Consider the following 14,502-nt stretch of genomic DNA (forward strand, 5'->3'; position numbering starts at 1 on the left):
GTAGTACTGCATCCTTCATAACTCCAAAAAGTCTTTATTTTTATTATATTTATAAGAAAAAGATAGTCTGTACCGATTTTTCCCGGAAAAACATGAGCGCCTAGAGGCGTGACGTGTGGGCGGAGCTAAAGAATCACGAGCGCCAGTAGGCTTTTGCTTTGAGAGCATTTGGAAGCTGTGACACAGATCCAGAGGCTGAAATTTAACAAGAGCAGCATCAGCAAAGGCGTCTCTATGTGGTATGTACTGAAACTGCATATATTTGCTTAGCGGTTTTGGAAAATGACTAAGTTCCACTTTATGTGGTCTTTTTTTTTTTTTTTTTTTTTTTAAGCTGTACATGTGGAAAGTGCAGTTTGATGACAACATCGCATGTTGTTTACTTGATGTGCTTATGCGCTGCTAGCTAAGTTAACAACACAGAGATATTTGAAGCAGTTTTACTCACCGCATGCGGTTCCAACACACGATCGTGACCCTTTTTCGTTGAGACTGCATTATCCTTAAGAAATAAACGATGTGCAATCCGAAATGCAGGAAACAAACAAAAACACTTGCACAACTCCGTTGATGCTCTGTAAAAATAAACTCCATCCACTGGTCCCTTAATGCTGTTTCTCTTTTGGTAATCTGTGCAGGGTTGTCTTGCCCTGGCAACCAAAAACACACTTCTTTTGTGACATTTCGCAACGCTCTCGCTCTGATCAGTGAAGTCTGTTGTGCTCTCAGTGCTCTGCTATACGGGAGCGCGCGCTCTTCCGGCAGAAGTGTCTTTAGGACCCATATAAGGAAATTCCGCTCCATCTAACGTCACACAGAGCCATACTCGAAAAAAACTTTCAGAAACTTGTGACAAACAGGAAGAGTTTTTTTTGGAACAAAAATACTCCTTCAAACGTACAACTTAATTTTTGAAACTTTGTCCATTTTTAGCATGGGAATCCAACTCTTTAACAGTGTAAAAAACTCAGTATGCATGAAATAGCATTTAACCCCCCCCCCCCCCCCCCCCCCACACCTTTTAAGATCAGCTGCGGGTGATTTGGAGTGCTGCATGAAAGAGAGAGAAAGAGATAAAAGAATAAAGTGAACACATTCACCAGCACAATACAACGCAAGTCTACGTCACAGGACGTAACAAGCAGTAGAATAGATTTCTACAAACTACTAGCTACTACTAAATATTGTAGAAACATAATTTTCTGTAAAGTTGCTTTGTAACGATTTGTATTGTAAGAAGCGCTATACAAATAAACTTGAATTGAATTGAATTTCTTGATAAGTAAAAGGGAAATGTTGAAGTTAATAGATGCTATATATTATAAGGAAACAATGTTAAGTGATCATAAAGTTGTATGTATACAAGTTGATATGAATAATTTTAAAAGAGCCGGGAATATGGATGTTAAACACAGATATTTTAAAAGATGAGAATTTTAAGGAACAAATAGAGGTATTAATAAAGAAGGAAAAAGGAAATCAGATGTATAAGGATGAAAAGAGAATTTGGTGGGATTATTTTAAATATGACATTGGAAAATGTGCAAGAGAACATAGTAAAATAATACAGAAAATTAAAAAAAGAAAAGAAAAAGAAATAAGAATAGAATTAAGAGATGAGCTAAAGTAAGGAGGTTGTCAATTCACAGAAAACCGTAATGTTGGTTAAAAAAATAAAGGATATACAAGACAAAAAAATATAAAAGAGCAATGATAAGAAGTAAAGCAAAATACTTAGTGGAAGGTGAAAAATGTACAAGGTTCTTTTTTAATATGGAAAAAAAAACAGACAGAGAGCAGGAATGATTAAAGAATTAATAGGAAAAGGAGGAGGAAAGGTAAAAGAAAAAGAAGAAGTTTTAAAAGAAAAGATTATTATGAAAATTTGTTTCAAAGGGAAGGAGTGGGTAGAGAAGAAATTGAATTTTTGGTAGGGAAAATCAAAATAAAGATAGATAAAGGTGATAAAAGTTTATGTGAAAGGGGAATTGAAAAAGAAGAAATAGATGAAGCAATCATGCAGTTAAATAATGGTAAAAGTCCAGGAAAAGATGGTCTTCCAAGTGAATTTTATAAGGTTTTCAGAAATGTAATGACACCAATTTTAAACGATGTGTTGTCACGGTTGGTAAACCGTGATCTCGGGTTGTTTACACTTTGTGGTGAATTCTGTGTGTTCTGCGGCCGCGTGCCAGTGGAACGAGGCGGCGTAGTGGGATAGATTCCTGCATGGGTTATCCGACCGTGTTCAGCAGGAGATCTACCTCCTCGAGCTGCCCCCTACTCTCAATGAACTAATAGACCTGGCGTTGCGGGTGGAGGCCAGGTTTAATCGCCTGGGCCGCCAACACAGTCTTTTCAGACCTCCATTCTCTTCCAGTAGGGGGCGCTTGAGTCGAGAGAACACGGTCAGTTCTGTTGACGATCACGAGCCCATGCAGGTGGGTCGAGCTCGGCTGTCCCGGAGGGAGAGGGAACAGCGGAGGTCCCAAGGACTATGTTTATACTGTGGAGGCTCTGACAATAACAACTACTCTTGTACGGTAAAAGAGTCAGCCCCGAAAGTAAACCTGAGGCTACTATCGGGTGGGATCTCCGCTGAGAAGTCCTCACCTACATCATCGACCCTCCTTCCGGTGAAACTGCGGTGGAAGAATCACCATCATGAATGCCAAGCCCTTCTGGACTCCGGAGCCGAAGGCAATTTCATGGATTCTTCACTTGCACATCACCTGAACATTCCTGTCCTTCCTGTGTCTCTATCCATCCATGTCACCGCACTCAACTGCCAGGAACTGCCCCATGTTACCCACCATACTGAATCCATCACACTCATCACATCTGGCAACCATCAAGAAACCATATCCTTTATTCTCATGGACTCCCCTGTTGCTCCCTTTGTTTTAGGTCACCCCTGGTTGTTCAAACATAATCCACGAGTGGAATGGGGTTCTAACACTATCACATTGTGGAGTGAAAGTTGTCATGAGTCTTGTCTGGTTTCTGCCTGTCCTGTTGTTCCTGTTTCTGTTTTTCAGAAGGAGACCATGGCTTTACCAAACATGCCGTTGAGTATCTGGACCTGAAGGAAATGTTCAGTAAGTCCCGGGCTGCTTCTCTTCCTCCGCATCGTCCCTACGACTGTGCCATAGACTTAGTGTCAGGTAAATCTCCGCCTAAAGACAAGTTATACTCTCTTTCTATTCCTGAGGGAGGCCATGGATAAATATATTTCGGATTCTTTAGCCTCTGGGTTCATCCGTCCTTCCTCTTCTCCAGCGGGGGCAGGGTTCTTTTTTGTGGGTAAGAAGGATGGTTCTCTATGACCTTGCATTGATTACCGAGAGCTGAACAACATTACTATTAAGAATACTTATCCATTACCACTCATGTCTTCAGCTTTCGAGAGGTTGCAGGGAGCATCTGTATTCACAAAATTGGATTTACGTAACGCTTATCATTTGGTCCGCATCAGGAATCTGAGCGAATCCTTCTTCCCGGAGTCAACAACTCTCTATGGTGGAGTACGCCCACAATTCGTTGCCAGTGTCAGCTACGGGCCTCTCTCAGTTTCAGTGTAGTGTAGGGTACCAGCCACCAGCGTTTCCCAGTCTGGAATCTGAAGTCGCGGTCCCCTCCGCTCACGCGTTTGTCCAGAGGTGCCACCGCACCTGGACCAGAGCCCGTGAGACTCTGCTCCAGGTGAGGGAGCGCACTAAGGCCAAGGCCGATCACCACCGGTCAAAGCCTCCCGTCTACGTCGTGGGTCAAAAAGTGTGGCTTTCTACCAGTAACATTCCATTCCAATCCGTTTTGAATAAACTTGCTCCCAAATTTATCTGCCCGTTCACTATCACCAAGATCATTAGTCCGGTGACAGTCCGCCTCAAACTACCTCCTGCGTACAAGAGGATACACCCCGCCTTTCATGTGTCCAAAATTAAACCTGTGTTTTATGCACGTATTAATCCGCCCACTCCGGTTCCCCCGCCGCCGCGTCTCGTAGATGGGGAACCGACTTATTCGGTTAATCGCATTCTGGACTCGAGACGGAGGGAGCGAGGATTCCAGTATCTGGTGGACTGGGAAGGTTACGGTCCGGAGGAGAGGAGTTGGGTACCTGCTAGGGACATATTGGATCACTCCCTTATTGATGAATTCAATCAGCAGATAGGCCCTTCTGGGAACTCCAGGAGGAGTTCTTAGAGGGGGGGGGTACTGTCACGGTTGGTAAACCGTGATCTCGGGTTGTTTACACTTTGTGGTGAATTCTGTGTGTTCTGCGTCTGCACTGATTAGTTGTGGGCGTCTCCGTTAATTGTATCAGCAACAGCTGCCACTCATTACCCTTCTCCTATATAATGGCTTGTCTCACGTCTTGTGTTTGTGAGATCGTTGTTTCATGTCGTTGTGTTTACCCCCGTCTGGCTTCTATGTAGTTTGAGTTGGATGTCTGTGTTTCCCCAGAACCTCATCCACTCTCCGCACGATCACCCAGCCATGGACACTTACCTTCGGCTCTGTTCCCCGCAGTTCCTGTGCCACTCTCTCCTGCTGCTTCACGCCGTCAACACCCGGACTCCTCACCTGCCCTCCATTACCGTCTGGACTTCTCACCGCCTTAATCATCCCTCTGGAGTGTTGCCGTATCATCGTCTTTGTGTGTCTTTGTACCATTATCTCATCCTCTCATTAAATACTTGAACTCGCTATTGTTTCCAGACTGTCCTTTCACCAGCTGTAACATGTGTATGATGAAATTTTTAAAAAGGAAGAAACAAGTTATTTTATGGGAATAGGATTAGTAAAATTAATTTATAAATAAAAGGGGACATTTCAGATCTTAAAAATTATAGACCAATAACTATGTTAAATACAGATTTTAAAATATTAGCAAAGATTTTAGCTAACAGATTGAAGAAAATTTTACCAAATATAATACAAACAAACCAGGCATATGCAATACCAGGAAGAGATATTACAGATACTATTAGTAGTATAAGAGATGTTGTAAGTTACATGATCTCTGAAAAAAAGTGGATATGTAATAAGTCTTGATTTAGAAAAGGCCTTTGACCGTGTTGAACATGAGTATTTCTTTAGAATTTTACAGCAGTTCGGTTTTGGTGAAAATTGAATTAAGTGGTTGAAGATTTTATATAAAGATTCTAAAAGTCAAGTAAAGTGCAATGGTTTTTTAACAGAGACCTTTAATTTAACTAGATCTATTAGACAAGGTTGTCCATTATCAGCTTTGCTGTACAGTTTAGTGGCAGAGGCATTAGGGTTGGCAATAACGGAAGAGAAAGAAATTAGAGGAATAGACACAGAAGAAAATAGAGAGTTGCAGAAAGTATATCAATATGCAGATGATACGACGGTAATAGTGCAAGATGTGGCTAGTGTAGTTAAAGCAATGGACATAATAGAAAAATACTGTAAAGGTTCTGGAGCTAAGATAAATCAACAAAAAAACGGTTATTATGAGTATAGGAAAAATTGAAAAAATGTAAAAAAAATTATCCATTTAAAGAAGAAGAGAGCTTGAAGATTTTGGGTGTGAGGATTGGGAAAAATGAGAAAATGGTGAGATATTTGATGTGGGATGAAGTGGTGGGTGAAATGGAAAGAGTGTTAAATTATTGGAAACAAAGGGAATTAACTTTAAGAGGGAAGGTTTTGGTTATAAATGCATTAATGATGGCAAAAATGTGGTATGTTTTGGGTGTGATACCCATGCCTATGGGAATTAGTAAAAGATAAAAAAAAAAGATCTAGATCTTTCTCTGGGGCTCCAAGCCATCAAGGATTTCTTATAATACACTAATGCCGCGTTTCCACCGAAATTACCCGGAACATTTTTACCAGGAACTTTTTTTCCCAGGAACTTTTTTCCCCCCAGACCTGTTGCTTTCTGCATTTCCACCGCAGTGTAAAGTACCGGGAAGATTAGGCAAATGACTGGTGACGTAGGTCCATGCGCGCTTCTCAATACAAAGTACTGCTGATTAAAAAAAAAATAAATAAAAAAAAAGTACGCTGATTTTGGACGTGCATCATTGGTAGTTAGTTCAGACTTTGTGCATTCGACTGGGGAGTGTGATGTCCACAACGACGCAAGTCCGGTAAATCTATAAACAGCAGCGTTCTTGATAACTTCAGTCAGCTCGTCTTGGCTACTGCAATTTTCCTTACTGTGTATTTACAATAAAACGAAATAGGATATCAAATACCACTGCCTCCTTTGGTTTTCATTTAAGCATAATAACAGCTTCAGAAATGTACTTAGTTCAGGGATATGTGTATATGCAGCCATTACAATAAAAAACGAAATATTATAGACTTGCCTTTTTTATTTTCATTTTAACATATAGGTAAATTGAATACAGACCAAAGAAAACCTGTTAGATTTACCCCGCAGCTGAATTATATGTTATGTTTTACCACTAAAGACACATCAGAGACAGCGGCACATATCAGAAGGTCTATCCCAGGAGAGGCTGCTCTCTGCGGATACATGAGGACTGAGCTCCCGCTGATTGCGTGGAGCTCACCGTCTCAGAGATCGGCGAAACACATTTTTAAATAGGCGCTGTCTTTGTAAATAAACAAAAGATTTGAGTTTTAAACAACTACATTCTCGCCTGAAATACTTTTAAAATTACATTTCATGACACAATAACAGTAATATTTTGAAAATGTTGATCTGAATAAATGGTGGTTGAACTCAACCAATGCTGCGTGTACTCAACCAATCAGGATGTTTAGCGCCAAAGTCCCACCCCCGAAAGTTCCTGAACTTTGAAAAAGTACCACCTCGCCAGCAGGGACTTTCTGAGGGGCATTTTTTTTACCCGGAACTTTATTTAGTTCCTGGTTCCTGCGGTAGAAACACACCAAGTACCAGGCCTAAGTCCCTAGTTCCTGGGTAAAGTTCCTGCGGTGGAAACGCGGCTTAATAGGGGCCATAGAAGAAGGTGGGTTAGGGCTGCAAGATCCAGAATTAAAAAAAAGAGCTTTAGAGTTAAAATTGTGAAAACATTTTTAAATGAAGAGAATAAAGCTGAATGGAAAATACTTATGAGAATGTTTTTAAATAAATGCGGACATATGAAAATAGGACCTGATATTCTGTGGATTAAATTAAAGCCTATAATGATAACAGGAATCCCGGAGTTTTATAAAGAAGTTTAGAAGCATGGACAGAATTTTTACCAAATGTATGTATTAAACCTATTAGGAGATTGGAGTTTTTAACACAGCCATTGTTTCTGAATGAGAATATTGTATATAGAGGAAAATAATTATTTTTTAAACATTGGATTAATGCTGGATTTAAAACAATAAGGGATGTTTTGTATGAAGTGAGGGAAGGTTTTTAACCTTTGCAAGCAATTTATGATGAAGTGAAAAATAATGATAATCATGTTAATAAGAATGTTTTAAAAAAGCAATATGATAAAATAAAGGAGGCAATTCCAAAGGAATGGTTAGTAAACATAGAAAAACAGCGACAAGACAGTGAAGATGATAAAATGAAGGTTTTCTTAAAAGCAAAAGGAGAAAAGGAGCCTTTTCATGTGAGTCATCTTAGGACTTTTTATGTTTTGTTTAGAAATAATGTTTTTAAGGATCCAGCTGGGAATACATTTTGGAAAAAAGTTTTTATAAACCTTGAGGAAGAAGTTCTGTGGAGAAATTTGAGAAAATGGCATATTGATGTTAAAATGGAGAACATGGATTTTTATATAAGGCATAATATATTTTTTCTGAAGAGAAGTTGTATAAATGTGGAATGACTGGGGATGCATTGTGTAAAGTCTGTTGTGAAAAAAATGAAGGAATTGTGCACATGTTTTTATCAAGTAAAGAACTGATCAAACAAAAAACTGGGATTATGGATTTATTTTAAGAAAAAACTGGAAGATTATATAAGAACACTAGAAAGTTATTTTAAAGCAGAAGGTACAATGTATGTATTTGATAAACTAATCCTTATGTTTTGAAAACACTGAAAGGACTGGAAATTAATTTGTAGTTTGTTTCTTTGTTTTTTTCAGGTAAAAAAGGATTATGTTTGCTTACAAACTTAAATGTAACCTTAAATGAATGTCTGCATTTATTTTGTGAAAGAGAGGTTTCTATAAAAACAATAATTTACATGTGAAATATTTTATGTATTTTTTCTTTTTGTACTGAAATATTTTTCATAAAAAAAAAAAAAAGCCCAATCTCGTCTGATCTCGAAAGCTAAGCAGGTTTGGGCTTGGTTAGTACTTGGATGGGAGACCGCCTGGGAATACCAGGTGCTGTAAGCTTTTTGGAAATTTTTCACTTAGTATATAATAATTTTGCCAAAAAATAGAGTCAATGCCCGATCTCTGAATATTAGCAGGTTTGGGCCTGGTTAGTACATGGATGGGAGACTGCCTGGGAAAATTTCACAAATTATATAATAATCTTGGCGCTAGAGAGCTACAGGAAGTGTTGGCTGCAGTTGGGAGAGGAAGGCTCTCCTCCATTTTGATTTTTCTGTAAGTGTTTGTTTTGTGAGTTGTTTTCGGACTTTTAGTTTATTTTTTGTGGTTTTTCAGTTTTAAACCACCTAACAGCAGCATCTTGCTGGCTGGAGGGTGGTTAATTTTTCGTTTGTGTTTTTGTACAATGGATGGATTATTGGCAAACGACACTGGACTGGCTGGAGAGACACGCATGGCAAACGACACTGGACTGGAGTATCGACAACGAGCAGGACACGGTAAAAATCAAGATGCAAGATATACATTTGGTGAAAGAAAATACTTAAAGGAGGCAACTGTGATTGTGAATGTGGAGAATGTAAATGAGGTGAGAGCTGTGGATATTATTAAAGCGGTGACGGACAAATGTGGATATGGGAAAATCTTAGCACTAAGGCCAAGACAAGGAAAGGAATATGAACTGACAATGGAAAAGAAGAAAGTGATGAACTGACTGAGGGATTGTTAATTAAAGGAGTGATCTGTGAGAAAAAGAAACTGCAAAAAAAAGATTATGTTGTCTCTTTCATGCATCTGCCCGTCTACCTTGCTGATGAAGAGATTTTAAATAAACTGGAGGTTTGGGGGGTCCACAATACTTTCGGGTGATGCACAGCCATCAGGTGAAGACTTGTCGGCTGTGCATGAGCCCAGACCATGTGGTGAAGGACTGCCCGGAGTTTAAGTGCCATAAATGCGAGGAAAGAGGCCACTTTGCGAGAGACTGCAATGCTGTGACGTGCCTGGAGTGCAATTTGGTTTTAAATAGGTGTGAGTGTTGGATGCAGGGTGAGGAGGAGGAGCAGCAGCAGGTGGACGGGCAGGTGCATGAAAGAGACAACGAGCAGCGAGACGCTGGAGAAAGAGTGCGTGGTGAAGGACTGGAATTAAATAAGGATATAGAACAACAGAAAGAGTGTAACGAACCCATCATACAAACACAACAGGATAGGGGAATTTGGACACAGATGGATTTGACGTACAGCTTGCAAAATGCTTTGGATAATGTGGAACTGGATGATAAAAGGAATAAAGTACTGAGTGATGCACAACAGGAGGGAATTGTATGTACACCGATGGATGTGACGAACAGTGTGCAAAAGGAGATGGACGCGGTAGAAATTAATGATGCTACAAAAGAGTGTGAACAAGGAAAAGAAAATGAGGAGACACAGGGGAAATCATCGAAAAGAAGAAGATCTGTAAAGGTAGAGTTGCGATTTTAATAAAAGAAAACTGTGGGGTATCATGTAAAACAATATATAATGACATAGATGGGAAATGTATTGCGGTTGAAATGGAGTATGAGGAGAAAAGTTATTGTAGTTAATATCCATGCACCGACTGTAGAGAATGAATAGAATGAATATTTTAATGTACTAAGAGATTAAAAAAAAATACCGTTTTCAGTAAATTAGAAATTGGTGAGGAAATGGTTTTTAAAAATGATAAAGGAAGAAAATAACTTAAAATTATTAATGGAAGAAAATAATATAATTGATGTATGGAGAGAAAGAAATGAAAAAAAGAAAGAATATTCAAGGAGGCAATTAGTGGGGAATTTAATGTGTAAGACAAGGATTGATTTTATTTTGTGTACAAGGAACATTGAAGGTTTTATCGGTAACATGAAATATGAAGAATCAAGCTTAAGTGACCATAAACCACTTTTTATACAAGTAGACTGGAGTTCAGTGAAAAGAGGGCCGGGTGTATGGGTTTTAAATGTAGAGGTTTTGAAGAATGAGGAGTATGTGTTAAGTATTAAAGAAATTATTGAAAAAGAAAAGGAGAATGAAATGTACAGTGAAGATAAAAGATATGGTGGGAAAATGTTAAATACTTAGTACAAAAATTCACAATAAAGTATTGCAAATTAATACAGATGTGTAAGAGGAAGAAGGAGAGAGAAATAAGAGAAAATTTTGAAAAGGAGTTAAATGAGAATGGGAAAGATATACAAAAAAATAAAAGAATTGGAGGGAGTATTGAAAGACATGGAAGAGAAAAAATATGAAGGTGCAAGACTAAGAAGTAAAGCTAAATATACTGTGGAGGGTGAAAAATGTACAAAGTTTTTCTTTGATCTAGAAAAAATAAGAGGGAAAGCTGGAATGATTAAAGAAATAAGAGGGAAAAATGGTGTAGTGGTGGAAACAAATGAGGAAATATTAAAAGAAGTAAAAGCATATTATGAAAACCTGTTTAGTACTGAGGGTTTGAGGGAAGAAGAGAAAGTGGAGTTACTAAATCAAATAAAAACAACAGTAGGAGAAGTAGACAAAAAAGAGTGTGATGAAGAGATAAGAGAAGAATAGATAAAAAGAGCAATAAGTGAATTAAACAAAAATAAAAGTCCAGGTATAGATGGTTTGGGGAGTGAATTTTATATTGTTTTTAAAGGTTTTTTAACCAGTATTTTAAAAGAAGTATATGAAGACATTTTTAAGAAAGAGGAAATGAATCAGAGAATGGGGATGGGATTGATAAAGTTGATATATAAAATAAAAGGAGATAAAGTAGACTTAAAAATTTTTTGACCAATTACAATGCTGAATACAGATCTGAAAATTTTAACAAAAGTTTTAGCCAATAGATTGAAAGAGGTAATGCCAACCATAATTGAAACAAATCAAGTGTATGGAGTAAAAGGGAAAGATATAGCGGACACAACTCTAAGTATAATTGATAGAATACACTGTTAAAACTTGGATCTAACTCAATAAAATTAAGACAACATTTTCCAACTGCTTTTTGCAAGTTTAGTGAACTAACTGATATTTTGAGTAAGGCCAACTTAATAATATGCATTTCAATGTATGCAAAAATATTAAGTAGCACTTTCAGAAAAAGCCAATAAATTGAGTACAATCAATGTAAACTTATCAGCATATTACACACATTAGACTTAATTAAAATAGGTAACATTTAAATGAAAAAAATACTGGTTAATGTCTTCTGATTTATTAATTTTAACCAATTTGCCCTTTCTTGTTTTGGAAGTGTAAAGAACAAGAACAAACCATTAGAACAACCTGAAAAATTCAACATTATGTCCAGTGTATAATGATGTTGAACAGACAAAGAAAACAGCTGTTCACAAGTGCAGAGTGACAGTCATGTCTGAGTGCCTAGGCGAGGAGCTTGTTTTTCAGAGTCATGAACTTGGGGCTTGGTTTTGGGCGCAGTGTATCAAGTCCCACGAGAAGTCTTTGAAACACCTCAAATGTTTTGGAAACCTTGGATGGATACTCAAGATTAAGTGCATATGTCAACCCAAGCAGCAAGCAGCATGCTTTGGCCAGATTTCCAAGATTGGTAAGGACTGGTATTCCCTCAATGATGATTCCTACTGCATCTGGCTCACGGCAGACATAGATGATCATATTCTTCATTTTCAGGTCCTCATGAACAGTGGTCTCTGCAGCCCCCTTTGAGATAAAAAATAAAGTATTTAAGACAAACAATCTAATTTCTTGATGAAAAACAAATACTACACTACACTACCTGCTAAATGCTGGTTCAGTCAGTTCACAATTTAAACCTGTTCACCAGACTGACCCAAACCTGCTTTGAAACAATACTTACAAAGTAATCAGAGATGAGCTCTTGTCCACTCTCTCCCATATACTCAAAGAGGCATCTCAGAGTGACATCTCTCTTCTTCACTGCAGTGGCACTTGGGTCCTAGTTAATAGAACAATAATTAATAAATTATTTTTTGTTGGTAAATTCACTCCAACCATGTAATGCCATCATTACCCTAGGTCTGTAATAGTTTTTCTTTTTTATTTATTATAATAGATTAATAGTAATAACACTTGAGACAGCTTTTCTTCTAATTAGTCTAATTAAAAAAAAACACACAAAAAAAAACAAGATAGGCAAGATCACTGAAAAACAAACTACTGAATTGATTAATATTGTATCTTTTAACTTAGTCACTACTTTTGACCCACCTGTATCAGTTCCATCATCAAGTTTTTGATGTGTTGACCAGTTGCTCCTCCCTTGGCACTAAAGAGCTCTAGGAGCTTTGGGGTGTGCTTGTCCAGCTGTGACATAAACGTTGCTTCCAGGGGAACCGCAGTACATCTTCGGAACTCCTCGTTTACCTGTAGGACAGCAAATGTTTGACTTTAAAAGATAAGCAACATCTGAACTTTATGCAAAGCAAAAAAGTGAGTACTATCTCATGTCAAAGTCACAATTTCCAAAAAGTTCTCAGAAGTGAGTAGTGTCAGGAAAAACCAAATGCTAAGTCACATACCTGGAATGGTTCAAAGAGGGCAGGCCATCTTTCCTTAAATTCTGCCACATCAGGAGACCGGGCAACCACTTCCTGTCTTCTCCAGCTGTATGTTCTGGCCATCATATCATTTGTGCTTCTGACAGAGTCCTTTGTCAGACGGGCAGCAATTAAGTCAAGTCTCAGATTCTCAAGGGTGTCATCTGTTTCAGCATGTGGGTGTGAGGGCAAGTAATTCACCTCTGCCCTCTTTGGTTTCTTGACATTTTTAGCAGCTTTTCGCTCATCATTTGACTTGTTTCTCAGTGAGTTTATCAGGAGTTCAGTGCTTCCAAGGGCTTTCCATTTTGTCCGGTAGTTTCCACACTTGTACTTTAGGCTTTGCTGCCACCCATAAATTCCATTGAAAGATCCGGGCTCCTTTAAGCAGGGATGCTTTGCAACTAGTGTCTCTGCCACTGCACATCTCTGGGCATCATTGGGGTAAGCTGTGTAGGAAAACATGGCTTCAGCCAGGCGCTCCAGGATGTCTGATTTGACACTTGGTGATGTCATTGTGGTGCCATCTCTTAAATAAATCTCATTTCCTTGTCTTAGGGCCAGTTCAGTGTTGTGTGAGAAGGTTGGAATGGGAAACACAGCAGGCCATGGGCTCTGCCTTTCAGAGGGTGAGGGACTCAGAATGTCGGTATCCACCGAGTTCACACTGAGACTCGAACACTCACCTAAAGAGCTGACATCAGAGACATCAGGGGTGCTTTCCTGGGGAACAACAGTCAACGTCAATGCCAGCGGTGCATACACAACTTTAAGTGTGCATTTATCTTTCAGCTCATTGGTAGATGTTAGGGTGAAGAAGTCATCAAATTCCTCATCTTTGTATTGAAGACTTATATCTGTGGGGATGGAAAAATGTTCTTTGACAGCTGCAACCAACTCCTCCACAGTTGAGGGTATGCCACTGCTAAGAGTGAGTTTCTTGACTTCATGATCGATGAGGACCCAGAATCTCACAGTTTGCTCCATGTCTAAGAAGACAAAAGACAGAGAGCTATGTTAATCAACACTGGAGAGAGAGAGGTACAATGATACTCAACCCTGGAGACAGATGTGGCGCTTCAATGTCACCATTCGCTTTCCTGCAACAATATAGGCAGACAGAGGACATAAATCAGTAAGGTGTCGTTGCTCAACAAGAGTTATGTGTTCGGTCTTCTCCAGATAATATCCACGATAGTGTTCATCATACCAGGATATCTGTCTTCTCACAATAAAATACACTCTTTCCCCGATAAATGCAATTTGAAGAATCACTGCAAAATCAGGAAGACCTGCAGTAGAACCATAGGCCACAATCATGCCTTTTGAGTACCTTGTTCCCTGATAGGTGACTGTGTCAGCCAGCTGAACTTGGGACTGTGAAGGAGATATACCCCTGATTGAGTCCTGAACATTTACATGTAGGACATCCACTGGAACTGATGTTACTCTTACAACACTAAGAGCTGGCCAAGGTGTTGTGGAATGCAGGTTGTGGCTTATCATAAGCTGGTGCTTCGTAGCCAGGGACTGGAGAATGTTCTTGAAGTTGCCAGTATGCCTTACAATCCGTTTAAACTGGCTGTGCTTTGCTTCGAACTGCATCGTCCAGAAAGCTATCACTGGTCCAAAAGCTTTTATCAATGCAGGATAGTGCTCTACAAAGTGGTGCTTCGGGATTAAATCTTCATTAGG

At 38.9% G+C, this 14,502-nt stretch overlaps 1 protein-coding gene across 1 annotated transcript; it reads right to left on the reverse strand.

Moving 5' to 3' along the window:
* Positions 1–12,463: 12,463 nt before the first annotated feature.
* LOC113066411 (uncharacterized) lies at positions 12,464–14,259 on the reverse strand. Its single transcript, XM_026238309.1, has 2 exons — positions 12,790–14,259; positions 12,464–12,634 (listed from the first exon to the last, which is right to left on the reverse strand). Exons 1-2 carry the CDS (start codon positions 13,792–13,794, stop codon positions 12,464–12,466), a joined length of 1,176 nt encoding a protein of 391 aa, XP_026094094.1. The 5' UTR covers positions 13,795–14,259.
* Positions 14,260–14,502: the final 243 nt, after the last annotated feature.

The sequence above is a fragment of the Carassius auratus genome, chromosome 50, assembly GCF_003368295.1.
Source record: "Carassius auratus strain Wakin chromosome 50, ASM336829v1, whole genome shotgun sequence".
NCBI lineage: Eukaryota > Metazoa > Chordata > Actinopteri > Cypriniformes > Cyprinidae > Carassius > Carassius auratus.

Bases quoted from the DNA above. Each gene is read 5' to 3' on its own strand.
- LOC113066411 (XM_026238309.1), bottom strand. From the start codon at position 13,794: ATGGAGCAAACTGTGAGATTCTGGGTCCTCATCGATCATGAAGTCAAG. The intron at 12,635-12,789 runs GTATGTGACTTA...GCTGTCCTACAG, and splicing joins CCCTCTTTGAACCATTCCAG to GTAAACGAGGAGTTCCGAAG.